At 36.5% G+C, this 17974-nt stretch overlaps 1 protein-coding gene across 1 annotated transcript in view; it reads right to left on the minus strand.

The window, feature by feature from the left end:
• Positions 1 to 14503, minus strand: part of LOC131904565 (solute carrier family 7 member 13-like) — a 35567-nt gene extending 21064 nt beyond the window's left edge. Inside the window, exon 1 of the mRNA XM_059255664.1 lies at positions 13834 to 14503. Coding sequence (XP_059111647.1) covers positions 13834 to 14503 — 670 coding nt within the window. The remainder of the gene's footprint in view (positions 1 to 13833) is intronic.
• Positions 14504 to 17974: the final 3471 nt, after the last annotated feature.

The raw sequence follows: 17974 nt of genomic DNA on the forward strand, positions 1-17974 counted from the left end.
TGTTGTAATCTCGGCAGCTCTGCCCAGTACTCATGGGTAGGGGTTGCCTGGGTGACTGATTCACAGAAGCCCATTCAGCGAGCTGAGTCAGCTCACAGTTGACCTGTCTTGGCGCTCCACCTTTGACACTTACTGGTAAAACATTGACACTACATCCAAAAATCATCAAGTGAACCAGGCATTCCCCCAACCTGGTTAATTACACCTGTAACATCTGGACACTTAGGACAATCTTTTGAGGATCTTATCTAAGGTAAATTACTTGATAATTTCACACCTTAAACTGATAATAAATAAATATTTTTTCTTTACTTTACAAACTTAGATATTTTTTACGTCATGGTGCATAATGTAACCATTCAAGAATTTAAAGACTTCTTTGTTTATATTATGGATGAAATTTTACATGACATATATGACCTTCCTGGGATGTATACAATTTTCACCATAATGGTTATTAGCATAGTAATTCATATTATATCATTAAAAAACTGGTTTAATAACATCACCAAATATGAGACATTAATGAGACTAATACAGACTTTGCAAAGTGGTAATGAGAACTTAAACAAAGGTATTCATTCTTTGGAATCTGCTAATTTACCACATAAACTTCGGTCTTCTAATAATAAATGAACATCAAGATTTAATTCTATTGAAAATAAAGGTGAAAAACTAATGGAAAACTCAGTAAATCTGCAAAGCAATCTTAATGCCGTACAGACAATTTCTAAGAAGGAATGATCATCATTAATCAATACAATGAAATCTTTAGAATCATTTGTTTATGATGCACAGAAAATCTTTTTTGATTTAATGAAGTCACTGGAATAATTACAGTACAGGAAGTAGAGAATTTAGAAAAAGTTGTGGTTAATCAATTTCAAGCTTCGGAGGAGTCTGTTGGAACAGATAATCAGAGTGCTAACAAGAAGGGAAATGCTAGAGAAGTCATAACATTGCCAATGCCTTACAGAGTTAGGATGTCTTAACTAAAGTCACTACACATTATGACATATACCCTGTAACCATTTGTGAAAAGCCAGCAACTGATAAATATCCTGAATATGTAGAATATGGAAGCCTATACATACAAGAAATTTAAAAAACATCACATAAGCTGTAGTTACCTATGATATACATTCAACATAAGTGAAACAGATGTTAAATATATGGTCTTCTCCAAATAGGATCATGCTAAATGACTGGAATAGTTAGTATTAGCTGTATTAGAATATAACCAGCAATTAAAATAAAAAAGTGGTTGAGAGAAGCTAAGGTCTTTGAGCAGCAAGGTAAGATTAGAGGCTTTGAGATGTCCCAAGATCAAATTCTTGATGAGGGCTGCTTTGATGACATAGATGAACAATCTACCTTTGATGAGCATACATAATCCATATGCCATACAGCAGTCTTAAATGCTTGGGAAAAGATTCCAGAATGAGGGAAACCAACTGAGCTATAGACAAAAGTTTTCCAGGGCTCAAACGAACCATTTACTGATTTTCATTTTAACAAAGATTGACCAAGGCTATAAATAATATAATATCTGACCAAGAATTAAGACTAATAAGTAATTCAATATTTGGCTTTTGAAAATGCTAATATAGAATGCAATAGGATAATTGTACCTTTAAAGATGAGATCAGCACACATAGAAGAATGGATCCAACACAAAATCAATGTTGAGTCTTGTAACTATGATGGCGAGGCTTAGATAAGAGAGCTAATTTCCAGAGGTATAAAGAGACATCAAAGTGCCAAATGTTTTAACTGTGGTAAGCCAGGCCATATAAGTAGAAATTGCACATAAGGCACTCCTAGAAGAAATGCTTCTTCTAGAAATGCCACAAACAGGAGACCAAAACTTCTGGATTATGTGGAAGATGTGGCAAAGGCCAACATTGGATCAATGAATACAGATCAACAAGAGACATATAAGGCAACCCTTTACCACTGGGAAATGTCTCAGAGGGCCTCTTGCAGGCGTCCAGATTGAATGTGGTCCAGTCATTTCCAGTCACTATGGAAGAAATTCCTTCCCAGCACAATTAAATAATCCATGTCTTACATAAAGAATAATTCTGCCCTGGATGGTATAACAGCTTTGATAGATGGATCTAAATTTTGAAACAATACCATAAAACTAATATTTTGGCAGAGTTTCATGAATGAACAAAGATCAAAGCTTAGAGTATGAATAAATAGCCTTATTATAGAGGGCTTAGTGGACACAGGTGTAGATATGACTATAATTACACCAAATCATGGCATCCAAATTGGCCTCTTTATGAGGCAGGTTTTCAATATTTCAGAATTGGAACACTATCTCAGGTAAAACAAATTATGAGATGGGTTGAATGCATAGGGCCAGAAGGACAGAGAAAAAGTCTGAAACCATATGTGGTGAATGTAGCAGTGAATCTATGGGGTCATGATCTGTTATAGCAATGGAATACTCAGATCAATATTTCCCCAATTTCAGAAGTTGAATATACACCAATTCATGTTTCTGGGAATAATATTATAAGACACTACAAAAAAATCAGCAACCAACCATTCACCAACATAAAAAGAGCACAATGACTGTTGAACTCTCAGAAGTACCAAAAGCCCTAATTTTAAAATAGATTGCTGATAAAACTGTCTGCATTGGACAAGGACCTATGACACAAGACAAACTACAAGCCTTAGGACGACTGTTTCAGGAGAGTTAAATGTTCAACATATGTAAGAACCTATCAGCCCTTGGAATTCTCCTGTACTTGTTATTAAAAAGAAATCTGGAAAATGAAGGATGTTGACAGATCTGAGGGCCATTAATAAAGTATTTCAGCCTATGGGCTTCCTACAGAATGGGATGTGCTTGCCCTCTCTGCTACCTAAAGGATGGCCTATTATAGATATTGACTTAAAAGGGTGTGCTTTTTTAACCATATCTCTACAAGAAAAGGATAGGTACTGCCTTCAAGTACCTACTTATAAAAATTCCCAGCCAGTCAAGAGATTTCACTGGAAGGTCTTTCCATGGGAAATGTTAAATAGCCTCATCTTGTGTCAATATTTTGTGTGAAAACCATTGGAAATAATTCCTGCACAATTTCCACAATCTATAATTTACCATTATATGGATGATATCTTATTAGCTGATCCCAAGTTAGATACTTTAAAAAGCATATTTGAAGAAGTAAACAAAATTTTGCCTCATGGGGGATTAAAAATTGCTCCAGAAAAAATACAAAGAGGAGATTCTATTAATTACTTAGGATATAAGATAGATCTACAAAAAATTAGATCCCAAAAGATACAACTGAGGAGAGATTGATTGTAGATTTTAGTGATTTTCAAAGATTGTTAGGAAGCATTTCCAACTTACCAACTATCATTGGAGTATCTAAAGCTGGACTAGTAAATTTGGCCAATGACCTGAAAAGGGACCAGGACTTAAATAGTCCAAGTAATTATCAGCTGAAGCTGAGAAGGAATTGGCTCTAGTAGAAAAGAAAATATGAGAGGCACATGTGGATTATGTTAACCCTGAACTTAATTGCATTCTGGTCATAATCCCCTCCAGACACTCCCCCACAGGGATTTTGATTCAAAGTAAAGATATTATATTGGAATGGATATTTCTACCACATAAACCAAGTAAGAAGTTAAAGGCATATGTGAAAAAGATCTCTGATTTGATTGTAAAGGAAAATTAAGACTTTGTCAATTGACAAGAATGGACTCAGCATAAATTGTAGTACCTTTAATTAATGTGGAAATATCTTTATGAAAAGATAATGAATACTGGAAAAGTATCTGCAGTAATTTTTTGAGAGAGATTAACAACTGTTATTCCAAAAGCAGAAGAGTAGAATTCATAAGCAGAACTGAATGAGTCCTTTCTCACATTGTATGGCAAAAGCCAATCTCTGGAGTCCCCACATTCTATACTGATGAAAATAAATCAGGAAAGGTAGAAAACAAATCAGGAGATTTAAGTAAAGTGGTTCAAAGCCCTTACAATTCTGTGCAAGAGTCAGAACTGTATGCCATTCTTATGGATCTGATGGACTTCAGATAACCTCTCAATATAGTTACTGACTCTCAATATGCAGATAGAGTTGTTTTACATATTGAAACTGCAGAATTTATTCCTGATAACACAGAACTAACTTCACTATTTATACAATTACAGGAAATAATCAGAAATAGGGAATATTATATATATATGAGAGTTATATATATATATATAACATACAGGTCTCTCAGGTCCTCTAGTACAAGGTAATGATGAGGCTAGAAGCCTCAGACTTTCATAAGAAACACCATGTAAATAGCAAAAGTTTGAAAAGGGCCTCTTCTATCACTTGACAACAAACCAAGGCAATAGTAAAAAAAAAAAATCCTACATGTTCCTTCTATAACCAAACTCCATTACCTGCAGGAAGTAATTCTAAAGGTATACAAAGAAATAAAATTTGGCAGATGGATGTGTTTTATTTTGCAGAATTTGGAAAATTATTATATGTATACCATATCATTGACACCTATTCAGGATTTCAATGGGCAACTCCTGTCTATTCTGAAAAGGCTGATTCTGTAATTACCCACCTATTAGAACTTATTGCCATCATAGGAATACCTATATGAATTAAGACTGACAATGCTCCAGCATATGTCTCAAGTAAAATGAAACAATTTTTTGAGTATTACAATATAAAGCATATTACAGGTATATCACACAATCCCACAGGCCAAGCAGTCATAGAAAGATCTAATTGAACTTTAATGGATATGCTAAATAGACAGAAAGAGGTAACAATGACCCGTAGAAATAGATTACATAATGCTTTATTAATTTTGAACTTTCTCATTGCTGATGAGAAATAGACAACAGTTGTGGAGAGACATTGGATAATAGAAAAAAACCCTGAGCTAAACCAGCCTGCTTACTTCAAAGATGTATTGATCTCTGAATGGAAACCAGGATAACTCCTACACTGGGGAAGCAGTTTTGCTTTTGTTTCAGCAGGGAAACGAAAGCGATGGATGCTAATAAAATTAATAAAAATTCAATTTGACCAGGAGAAACTCCTTGATGAGAAGTGATAGCTCATCCACTGATGTGACAATTCTACAAGTTGTAAAGAAAACTCAGAAACAAGGGTCAAGACAAGGTTATGTTTTTTGTCTTTATAGGAAAATTGAAATATCCATCTTCAAGAAATAAAAAAGCTTTGGTCACAGACATCTACAGAAGAAGGAAAGGATCTATTGGTACCAATGTACTCTACAGGGTAATATCTCACTGCCTGACATCAATAGCTTTTTAACTCTATTGTAGTCCTGATTCAATTAGAAATTAAGGTGACTTTGAAGTTGGAATGTGGCTCTCTCCTTCTCTAAACCAAGCATGTTGCTAAAAGAAAAATTTGGGAATTCTGTCTCTTATCAAGAGAATCTTCTGGTGTGGGACAGAAGAAAAGCAATAAACTAGGGACCATTGTTGCCAAGATTCTATTTCTCTCCATGCTTATTTTTGATTTCTGGAAATCCTTCTTCAAGTGTTACATCATCCTAAAATCTAAACTTTCCATTTTGATATTAATAATGTTCAACTTTTCCACAGTGAAAAATAAGTCTTAGCAATATCAGTCTTGGAAGTCTCCAGAAGGAAGATTGGGCCACACAATAATGACTCTACCTGGTCCATAATGATGCCATTGAACCAAAAAATATCACACAATGATCAGCTTTGGACTGCAAACTCTTCAGGAAATTTTCAAGATGAGATGGTCCATCATATTGCAATTCTAGTCAGAATCTTCAATAACCTTCATATCTAATACTATGAGCCTGGCTACAGACTTTATAGCTAGCCCTATTGAGACTCAACCATTTAGGATTCTTAAAATATCCCACAGAGATACTATTGTACCCTAAACAGCAGGAAGCAATTTTAAGAAAATGATGCCCCCTCTCCCAAAGATTTCATTTTCTCAGGGTTATGGATAAATTGTTATAGGGTTGGATGGAAAAATAAAATTTAGAGTCAGGATTCTCTTTAAGAAAAGAGAAAAAGGGAATAGATAGGTATAGGATATTAAGGTAGATTATTGTATCTACTAGTAAACTAATTTAGCAAACTATCAGACTTAGATAATTTTCACTGATATTGATTCTTATATTGACACAAATATAAACTATTATTCTATTTCTATTTAAGGTAAGTTGTATATTGATATAAATTCAAAATTATAATTGTCATATTATACATATGTTCCTCCTTCTATTTGAAATGTTTTGTATATTGATACATATTAAGGATGTTGTTGTCATGTTGCACTATACATTTCTATATCCATTTAAGATAATTTATATATTGTCAGAAATTTGAGGTAATTGTCCTTATACTGTACATCTGTTTACAGACTGTTTACCTTGATATGTGAATTCTTAGTCTTTTGGTTATTTAGATAGTTAAGGCTTATGGATTAATTGTTACCCATGCTTGTCATATCTATAGTTATGTTAGTTAGGTTTTATGAGACTACATTTACCCTTATCCCCAAACACACAAAAATGCAACAAAGAAAGAAAATTATACATCAATCTCCCTCATGAACGTGATGCAAACGTACTAAATAAAATACTGGCAAACTGAATCCAAGAACACATCAAAAAGATTTTCCACCATGATCAAGTAGGCTTCATACCACAGGTGTAGGGACAGATCAACATATGAAAAATCTGTCAATGTAATACACCACATAAACAAACTGAAAGAAAAAAATCACATGATCATCTCATTAGATGCTGAAAAAACCTTAACAAAATCCAACACCCCTTTCTAATAAAGGTCTTGGAGAGATCAGGAATACAAGGAACATACCTAAACATAATAAAGGCAGTTTACAGCAAGCTGACAGCCAACATTAAATGGAGAGAAACTCAAAGTGATTCCACTAAAATCAGGAACAAGACAAAGCTGTCCACTATCCCCATATCTACTCAATGCTGTACTTGAAGTCCTAGCTAGAGAAATAAGACAACAAAAGGAGATCAAAGGGATAAAAATTGTAAAGAAAGAAGTCAAAATTGAGCTATTTGCAGATGATATGATAGTATACATAAGTGACCCCAAAAATTCTACCAGGTAACTCCTACAGCTGATAAACTTCTTCAGTAATGTGACATGATACAAGATTAACTCAAGAAATCAGTAGCTCTCCTATATACAAATGATAAACAGGCTGAGAAAGAAATTAGAGAAACATCACCCTTTACAATAGCCACAAATAACAAAATACCTTAGGGTAACTATCACTAAGCAAATGAAAGACCTATAAGACAAGAACTTAAAGTCTCTGAGGAAAGAAATTGAAGGAGATATCAGAGAATGGAAAGATGCTCATGGATAGGTAGATTTAACATAGTAAACATGGCAATCTTACCAAAAGCAATTTACAGATTCAATGCAATCCCCTTCACAATTCCAACACAATAATCAATAATCAACTTCATATGGAAAATAAAAAACTGAAGATAGCCAAAATACTGCTATAGAATAAAGCAACTTCTGGAGGCATCACCATCCCTGACCTCAAGCTCTACTATAGGGCTATAGTAACAAAACAGCTTTGTATTGGCATAAACGCCAACATACAGATCAATAGAACCGAACTGAAGACCCTAATATTAATCCACATACCTATGAACATCTGATTTTTGGCAAATAAACCAAAATTGTACAATGGAAGAAAGAAAGCATCTTCAACAAATAGTGCTGGCATAACTAGATGTGAACATGAAGAAGATTGCAAATAGATCCTTATCTATTGCTATGCACAAAACTCAAGTTCAAGTGCATCAAAACCCTAGCATAAATCCAGATACACTGAACCTTATAGAAGAGAAAGTAGAAGGTAGCCTTGAATGCATTGCCAAAGGAGACCACTTCCTAAATATAAAGCCAGTCGCATAGACACTGAGAGCAAAAATCAATAAATGGGACCTCCTGAAACTGAGAAACTTCTGTAAGGCAAAGGACACGATAAATAAAACAAAGTGGCAGCCTACAGAATGGGAAATGATCTTCACCAAACCCACATCTGACAGAGGGCTTATCTCAAAAATATATAAAGATTTCAAGAAATTAGACATCAAAATACCAAACAATACAATTAAAAAATGGACTAAAGAGCCAAATAGAGAATTCTCAACAGAAGAATGTCAAATGGCCAAAAGACACTTAAGGAATTCCTCAACATCCTTTGTCATTAGGGAAATGCAAATCAAAATGACTCTGAGATATCATCTTACACCTGTCAGAATGAAGAAGTTCAAAAACACTGATGACAGTTTATGTTGGAGAGGATGTGGAGCAAAGGGAACACTCCTCCACTCTTGGTGGGAGTGCATACTTGTACAGACACTTTGAAAATCAACATGGTGATTTCTCAGAAAATTGGGAATCAATCTACCTCAAGATGCAATGATACCACTCTTGGGCATATACACAAGGGATGCTCAATCATACCACAAGGAGAATTGCTCAACTATGTTCATAGCAGCTTTATTTGTAATAGCCAGAACCTGGAAACAGCCTAGATGTCCTTCAACCTAAGAATGGATTAAAAAAAAAGTGCTATATATACACAATGGAGTAAAAACAATGACATCATGAAATATGCAGGCAAATGAATTGAGCTAGAAAATATCATTTTGAGTGAGGTAACCTGGACTCAGAAAGACAAACATGGTATGTATTCACTCAGAAGTGGATCCTAGATTAAAACAATGCATAATTAGCCTACAACCCACAGCTCCAGAGAAGCTGGGAAACAAGGAGGCCTCTAAGAGAGATGAAAGGATCACCTTGAGAAAGGGAAACAGAGAACATCTCCATGAGTAAACTGGGTATGAGGGAGGGTAATAGAGGTGAGGGGATGAGGAATTAAAACATGAGGATGGCCAAGCTAGGAGAGGAACAGGGTGGGAGAGCAATAAAAGATATGTCTTGATAGAGGGAGTAAGGGGGAAACCTGGTGCTAGGGAAATTCCCAGGAATCCACAAGGATGACACCATCTTAGACTACTAGCAATAGTGAAGAGGGTGCCTGAACTGGCCTACCTTGGTAATTAGATTGGTGAATACCCTGAGTGTCATCATAGAGCCTTCATCCAGTAACTGATAGAAGCAGATGCAGAGATTCACATCCAAGCACAAGGCTGAGCTCCTGTAGTCCAGTCAAAGAGATAAGGGGAATTATGTGAGCCATGTGTGTCAAGATCATGATGGGGAAATCTACAGAGACAACTGAATCAAGCTTGTAGAAACTCACAAACTTTAAACCGACAGCTGTGGAACCTGCATAGGACAGGACAAGGCCCTCTGTATATGGGTGACAGTTATGTTGCTTGGTATATTTGAGGAACCCCTGGCAGTGGGATCAGATCTATCCTTGGAGCATGAGCTGGGTTTTTGTAACCGATTACATATGGTAGGATGGCTTAATCATCCCTGATGCAGCAGGGAGGGGCTTGGTCCTGCCTCAACTGAATGACTTTCCAAGGAAGGCCTTTCCATTTTGAAAGAGGAGATGGAGGGAGGGTCAGGGAGGGAGCCTGGGGGAGAGTGAGATGAGTAATGAGAGAGGGATCTGTGGTGGTTGGCATGTAAATCAAATTAAAAGAAGAACTTTGTTTTTAAAAGAAACCTGGCTTATTTTTCAAGTGGGTCATTTGTTTCCTTGACCATTTTTTAATTCTTTGTATATAGTGGATAATAATTCTCTGTCAGATGCATATTGGCAAACACTGTCTCCTGTTCTGTGGTTCTTTTAACTCAACTGATTTATTCTTAAGCTGTTTATAAGTCTTTTAGTTATATGAGGTCCCAGTTGTTGATTGTGCACCTTAATTTCCTGGCAAGTGGAGTATTCTTTAAAAAGTCTTTTCCTACAACTGTACATTTTATCATACTGCCTGTATTTTCTACCAGAAGTTTTTAGTGTTCCAGATTTCAAATTGAAGTCTTTAATTGACTTGGATCTCATTTTCTTGTGCAGGGTGATAGATATGGGTCGAATTCCATTGTTCTGCTTGTAGACATCCAATTTTAAATGTCCTTCAATAGATAAGTGGATACTGTAAATATGGCAAATATACATTCAGCTATAAAGAAAAATGAAATCATGAAATTTTCAGGTAAATGATGGACTTAGAGAAGACTGTATTATATGATTTAATATAATTTAATACAAACAGACTCAGAAAGATAAATGTTGTGGAATATTATTTTAAGATGTGTTACATTTGAATATGAGTGAAATATTTGTTTAATATTGCAAAGGTATATTATAGTCTTTTATGTTGCATTTGTTTAAGTCTGTGAAGCTGTATTACTTTGACTGTCTAAAACATCTGAATGGCCAATTGCAAGGCTGTAGAAGGGACAGGCAGGGCAGGCAGGCAAAAAGAAAAAATAGGAGAAATCTGGGCCAGGGATAGATTAAGGAGCAAGAAAAGGAGGATAGTAAGACTCCAGAGTCTGGGCACTCAGCTACATAGCCAGCCACGGAGAAAGAAGTAAAGAAAGATACAGTGAGCAGTACTTTTCTGTAGCTAGCAGTTTCTCCATTACTGCTTGGGCCCTGCAGTCCTGTGGCCTGCTTATATAATATTCACACAGAGGCTTAATATTATTTATAACTGCTTGGCCATTAACTCAGGCCTACCACTGAGTAGCTCTTACATTTAAACTCAGCCCATTTCTGTTAATCTGTATGTTGCCACATGTTCTCTGGCTTAATTGTATGCCATTACATGCTGCTCCCTGGATGGTTGACTGGCGTCTCCTGACTCAGCCTTCTGCTTCCCAGAATTCTCCTCCTCTCTGCTTGCCCCACCTATACTTCCTTCCAGGCTACTGGCCAATCAGCATTTTATCAACCAATAGAGCAATACATATTCATAGCATATAGAAAGACATCGATAACACTTTTCTCTGATTTTTTACCCAGAAAATTAAATATAGTGTATAGAAAAATGTATGCAATTTTGTATGATGATCTTTACATCCTGCTACTTTGCTGATAGTATGTATTGGAATCAATGGTTTCCTTTGTAGTCTATGGGTGTTTTACATGGAGTGTAAATTGTCTGAAAATAGAATAATTAGACTTCTTTCCTGTGCTCTGTATTGTAGCAGAAGTTTTCCTGTGTTCTGCCAACTTCTGCAGCTGCTAGGTCCCAAGTGAACACACAGAGGCTTATATTAATTACTAACTGTATGGCCTATGGCTCAGACTTCTGGCTGGCTAGCTTACAACTTAACTCAACCCAATCATTAATCTATATTTTGCCACCTGGCTTTGTGGCATTACCTGTTTTCTCACATCTTGCTTCTCCTGATGGCACCTTGAAAATTTTGCCTAAATCCACCCTTCATCTCTGTCTTCAGTTTGAATGCACTGCCTAGCCTTATTCTGCCACACAATTGGCCAAATAACTTTATTTATCAACCAATGGAAGCAACACATATTCCCAGCATACAGAAAGACATGCCACAGCACTGATAAAGTGAGATATCCACTGGAATCTGCTTAATGGGTAAAAGGAATTTATTAGGAAACAAAACTCAAGAAACAGAAAAGGAGAGTTATTGCCGGGTCCTCAAAGTCTGAGGTACAGTCCCATGATATTCTGCTGCATGAGTCAGTTCACACAGAGAGAAGAGAGCTGCCTACATGCATCTCAGGTTTTTTTTGTTTTGTTTGTTTGTTTTTTTTTGTTTTTCGAGACAGGGTTTCTCTGTGTAGCATTGCGCCTTTCCTGGAACTCACTTTGGAGACCAGGCTGGCCTCAAACTCACAGAGATCCGCCTGCCTCTGCCTCCCGAGTGCTGGGATTAAAGGCATGCGCCACCACCGCCCTGCCGCATCTCAGGTTTTAAGGGTAGCCTTGAGGTCATGCCCCAGGGGCAGGTACTTTATTGGTTGTCAGATACATATGGTCAGCCTTGAGTCCATATACACACCAGCAACAGAAACAGATCAGCAGGGTATATTTACATATAAATATATAGTATATAAAATAATAAATATAGGAAAAGATGCTATCAACATGAGAGTTTGAGAACACATTCGAGGAATTTGGGGAAGGGTATCTATGAAGGGCTAGAGGAGGAAAGGGTGGGAAAAACTTAGATAATTTGATTTCAGTTAAAACAAAAATAAAATTATATGTGTACATATTTATTTATGCATTTATGTAGGCCATTTGTAATGTATGCATTTGTAAGTGGAAGTGTGCTGAAGAGGGGATTAAGAAAAGATAACAGAACTATATGCGATAAGAAACAGAAGGACAACTATCCGGAAGAAGAAAAGGAAACATCCAAAAGGTGGCAGAGAGAGTGGAAGAAAGGTAGTGTCATCATATTGATGACAAAATATAATGGTACATATAGTGCTCACTAATTTAATGTCAACTCGACCCAAGCTAGAGTCATTTTAGAAAAGAGAACCTTAATTGAGAAAATGCCTCCACCTGATTGACCTGTAGCAAGCCTGTGGTGCATTGTCTTGATTGATGTTTGATGTAGGGGGTCATGGGTCACTGTGGGTGTTGCCACCCTTGGGCTGGTGGTCCTGGGTTGCGTAAGAAACCAGGATGATCAGGCATTGAGGAGAAATCTACTAAATAGAATTCCTCCATGGTCTCTGCATTAGTTTGCATTTCCAGGTTCCTGCCCTGGCTTCCAGGACGATGGATTACAAACTGTAAGATGAAATAAACCCTTTCCTCCCCAAGTTGGATTTTTGGTCATGGTTGTTCTGTCACAACAACAGAAATCCTAACTAAGACAAGTATTGAAATACCACAGTGAAACTCATCACTGTGTATGTTAAGCAATTATTGAAAAATAGATAAAACTTTACATGATATGTAATGAATTCTTTTCATTAAATCTTTTAGACATTACAGGTAGAATTGTGTGCAATTATTATCAAACTCTTATGGTACTGTGAAATCTGCATGAGAATTATTGCTCCACAGAAAATAATATTGTATTCTCTAAAATGTTCATTATAACACTGTCTTTAGTATGAAAATATCAGAGACACTTGAAATGCTTATGATAGTGAGAAGTGTTAGATCAGAATATTTAGGTAACTGTAGTCTATCAGAAAGTCCTATATGATGTGTGGTGGAATAAAATATAACTGGCATTTTAATATTCCAATCACACACACACAAACACACACACACATATATCACACACACACACACACACATATATCTCTCTCTCACACACACACACACACACACACACACACACACACACACATATATATATATATGAAAGTACAATGTACTTTTCAATGCAAATACACCAAGAGAGATGACTATACATAACAGGTTTGGTAGTGGATATTTCTAGGAAAAGAACAAAGTTTTGAAGCTGAGGTGAAGTATATTAAAATCTGAGACCTATGATAGCTTTATAAATGTGATTTTACTCATATATTCTTTATATAATTATTACTTATTTCAAGATGGTTGTATCACATGAAATAAAGCCAAGTGTGTTTAAAAATCTCAATCATTTTCTGAAGATTCTTAACATTCCTAAGTTTATATAAAATACATGGCTGGAAGAAAGCTAAATTATATAAAGTCTACATTAATGAATATACATGAGTACTTTAAATATAATCCCACATTATAGAGATTGTACTTCATAATATAGCATGAAACAATCATATTAAAATTTCCCTCTAAGTTCGAGGCAAACTCTTATGGCATACTGCTAGATATTTGTATGAATGGATTTACCTGCTATGTTGATCAGGAGTGGTACTCCTAAATATGAATAGTTTACTTGGAGAATGGCATCTGCAATCTGTGAGGCATCAGGAAGTTCAGCATCCAGTGCATTTTCAAATCTGGATATATTCTCCTTTTTCCCAATCACTAACAGCACAATCCCAGTTAGAGAAATGAAACAAAGAACAGTCATCTTCACGAGACTGCTGATAGTCTGAAATTGAGCCACTGTTTTTATCCCTCGAGCATTGAGAATTCCAAATGACCATAAAACAGCCAAAGCGAGACATTTCTTTGGGAACTCTGGAGCTGGGCATCCAGAATAGAAAAGTTGAACTAGATTACTAGCTATTAGGAAGCATAGAGCACCAATGCCTAGGAAATGACCAAAAAGCTGTATCCAAAGACATAGGAAAGCAACAGAGGATCCAAAAGATCTCTTGAGGAAATAATAAGGTGCTCCACTCACAGGGAAGGTGGTTGCCAACTCTGCAAGACAGAGAGCCTGCATCATGTTCAGCAAGCCACAACCTGCCCAAATACTTAGGGAGACAGGGATGTTCAGTGAGGAGTATTTTAATACTCCTTTCGGAGACACAAACAAAATCCCTGTCCCTAGGGTGGAACTAAGCAAAAGCATGTTTCCATAGATGAATCCTACCGCTCTCAAGAGCTGCATAGTTTTGCCTTTTCTCTCTTTTAAATCTTCAAAAATAACTCTTTTTTATTATGCTTCTCTGTAATTTTCTGCAAATGCCTGTCAGACAGGGTGTTGCCTTGACTAAAACATCTATTCCTTATAAGAGATTTTTAAGTCTGAACTTAACTTCGGTTTTAAAATAATTAACTTTTAGCTAGGTGATGGTGGCACATACCTTTAATGCCAGCACTCTGGAGGCAGAAGCAGGAAAATCTCTGAGTTCAGTGCCAGCCTGGACTACAAAGCAAGAACCAGGACAGCCACTGCTGTTCTACATCTCTACCCTATCACAAAAAACAAAAACAACTGCAAAAAACAGTTTTAACTTCTTTCTGAGACCACAGCTAACATCTTTCCTGTTAATAATATTTAAAATACCAAATAAGCCAATGACAAAGCCACTATATGCTAATCAGAAGTATTTTCAGTTATCCTGAAAAATACTTTTGGATGTAAAACACTATGCCCCTACAGTCTGTTTGCTTGCTGGGCTGAAACCAATACATGCAAGGCCATGCAAGGGGGGGGGGGCGATTTTCAAGTAAAAGATACTGGAAAAGTCAAGGGACATCTAAGTCTATTACTCCTCAAAACAAACAAACACACCAAGCAAAACAAACAAAAAGAAAAAACAAAGAACAACAACAAAACGTATGTAGGTAAAACATGCAAATCAGCTTTTATAAGGCAGTACAAGGGTGGCAAGATGAACGTGCTGGGAAAGTCTCCTCAGGGAGCTGTGCTTCTGCTTTCTTTTTTTCTTCTCTCCCTTTCAGGAACAACACCATCCATCTTGACCTCCTGGAATTAGTTCCTGGAATTCTTCAGTCAAGCACATTATTATTCTACAAGTTAAACATTTTTACAGTTTACCTACTTCCTCTCAGTTGATACACATGACTGAGGAGTGAAGAACCCTCACCATTCTAATGTGAATTCGTCACTGATGTTCTGGTTCCTGCCAAGCAAAACAGGATTATTCAGCAGTGAAACTTCTAGTCACTGAGGCTTGCTTTTCTTTCACAGTTAGAATGCAGTACAGAAACACAGTTTAATGTCAAGGGACAACTCTGAAGAGAACGGCTACTGTTGTAATATTATTATACAACCCTGAAATACTACTTCACATATTTACACCAAGACAGTGTCTTATAGCTGTATTAGACACTATTTACTTTGAACTCAGGTGGGCAAAGATTTGAACTTCACCTGGCCATTTAGCAACTGTAAGCAAGATGCTGTCATTTCATTTTCAAGAAATCAATCCCTGTTTTCTTGTAGTTATTAGTGTATATTACTTCAACTCATTAATGCATTTCAAATGTGACAGTTTGGCACATGAAAGTACATGATTTTGTTACCAGAGATGGTCTCAGTAGTATCCCATTGAGGTGAATTCTGGGTTCTTTGTAACTTGAACAAAGTGAGGAAGATATGGAGTCCTAATAGAGAAAATTTAATTTACATGAAAAGTGAGAGTAAAAGAATAAATAATTGCACAGGATGGGTCAGGCTTGAGTAAGCATGCCACTCCAAAACCTACCTCTCTTGGTCTAGGGACTTTTATTCATGAAAATGATAGGGAGTAGTTTTATGAGGGTTTATCCTTTTAGGCTGTTGTAGATGGTTGACTTGTTTTCTTCATGACTGTAGCAGGTTTGTGTAATCCTTGGAAAGGTCCAGAGAAATTCAGTTATGGCTTTTCTTGATTGTTGAGTACTCAGATTAACTTTTTTTTATGGCTCATATATGTGTATGGCTTAATTTTCCTAACTTGGGTGTCTTTGAGAGACATGATCTTTGCAAGTTTTTATGAGAACCAAAGCAAAGGAGACATCATCTTCAGTAACTGCTACTCTTTACAAAGATGTGTTGTCTCTATCTAAAGGGTGCTGTGGGATGGTCTGTATGTCAAATTGCTCTGATTGGTCAATAAATAAAACACTGATTGACCAGTGGCCAGGCAGGAAGTATAGGCGGGACTAACAGAGAGGAGACTTGAGAGAACAGGAAGGCGGAGGGAGACACTGCCAGCCGCCTCCATGACAAGCAGCATGTGAAGATGCCGGTAAGCCACGAGCCACGTGGCAAGGTATAGATTTATGGAAATGGATTAATTTAAGATATAAGAACAGTTAGCAAGAAACTTGCCACGGCCATGCAGTTTGTAAGCAATATAAGTCTCTGTGTTTACTTGGTTGGGGCTGAGCAGCTGTGGGACCGGTGGGTGACAAAGATTTGTCCTGGCTGTGGGCCAGGCAGGACTGGAGGAAAACTCTAGCTACAAAAGGGATCATGAATTCTCACTCTAGATGATCTAGCTAAGACACGGAGACTTGAATCTTGTTCCAAAACTGAATTGAAACTCTGAAGTAGTATTTGGAGTTTAATGGCATCTAGGCAAGAAGAAACAGATTAATTTAGAATTTTATTACCAATGTCTGAACAACAGGACTAGAAGAAACAAAGAATGACCTTACTAAAGGAAGGAGTCAAGATATCTGACGTCAAACTTTAGACCCTGAGTCCTATGATTCAGATAGCTGATACATTTTACTTGTATGGCCTATCAATTTTTGTCCAGCATTTCTGACTAATCCTGACTGACTAACAGGAAACAGCATTCTTTTTTAAGGAAGAGACACAATACCCCTTTCAGCAGTTAAGTGATATAAACCACTTCAATATTTAAAACTTTTGCCACTAGTGAATATTTTTGGTCTTGTAGGATAGTAATACTCTGAGCAATCAGTCACTATCTGAGAGGACTGTAGAGAATACTCTGGTAACATGAGAGGAGGAGGCAAGTCCTTCACAGTCCTACCTATTCTAGTGGTGATTTGTTTCCCATTCCCATAGGAAGGAGAATGAATTGCAGACCTTATTTAGACCTGACAAATGCTTCCAAATGAACAGATAAGACTGGTTTTTAGTTGCTATGTCAACATTAGGGGTTAAGTAAATGAGCAGGTGTGTTTCCACTTATTTGACTGAGAAGCATAGGCAAGAAATGATCCTTCAAACAATTAAAATTTCCTAAGTTTCAAGACAAAATTTGGCTTTGATTGTGATTATATGGGTGAGTCACCAAATACCTTTGCCCATGTATATAAAGTTGTAATAGTGTAACCCTAGTGAAAGGTTAAAATGTGCTCTATGAGATGTCTTATGTTGCAACCTTGGTTTTGTTTTACCAATGTATCAAGTGTCTTTTGGTATCTTATAGTATCCATTCAGGTAAATTTTTATAGTTGAGCATTATTCAAATCTCTGTAGTTTCAGAGTCAGGATCGTTCTTCCAGTGTAAAATGCTCACACAGAATACAGATCTTCTTATGCCATATTTTGAGTTTTTATTTCTATGCTTAATTTGTTTAATGCCAACTTCCCTGAGTATTACACAGGCTGGTTAGAGACAGGTTGTTGGGTTGTTATGTAACTGACATGTAT

The sequence above is a fragment of the Peromyscus eremicus genome, chromosome 2 (assembly GCF_949786415.1).
Source record: "Peromyscus eremicus chromosome 2, PerEre_H2_v1, whole genome shotgun sequence".
NCBI lineage: Eukaryota > Metazoa > Chordata > Mammalia > Rodentia > Cricetidae > Peromyscus > Peromyscus eremicus.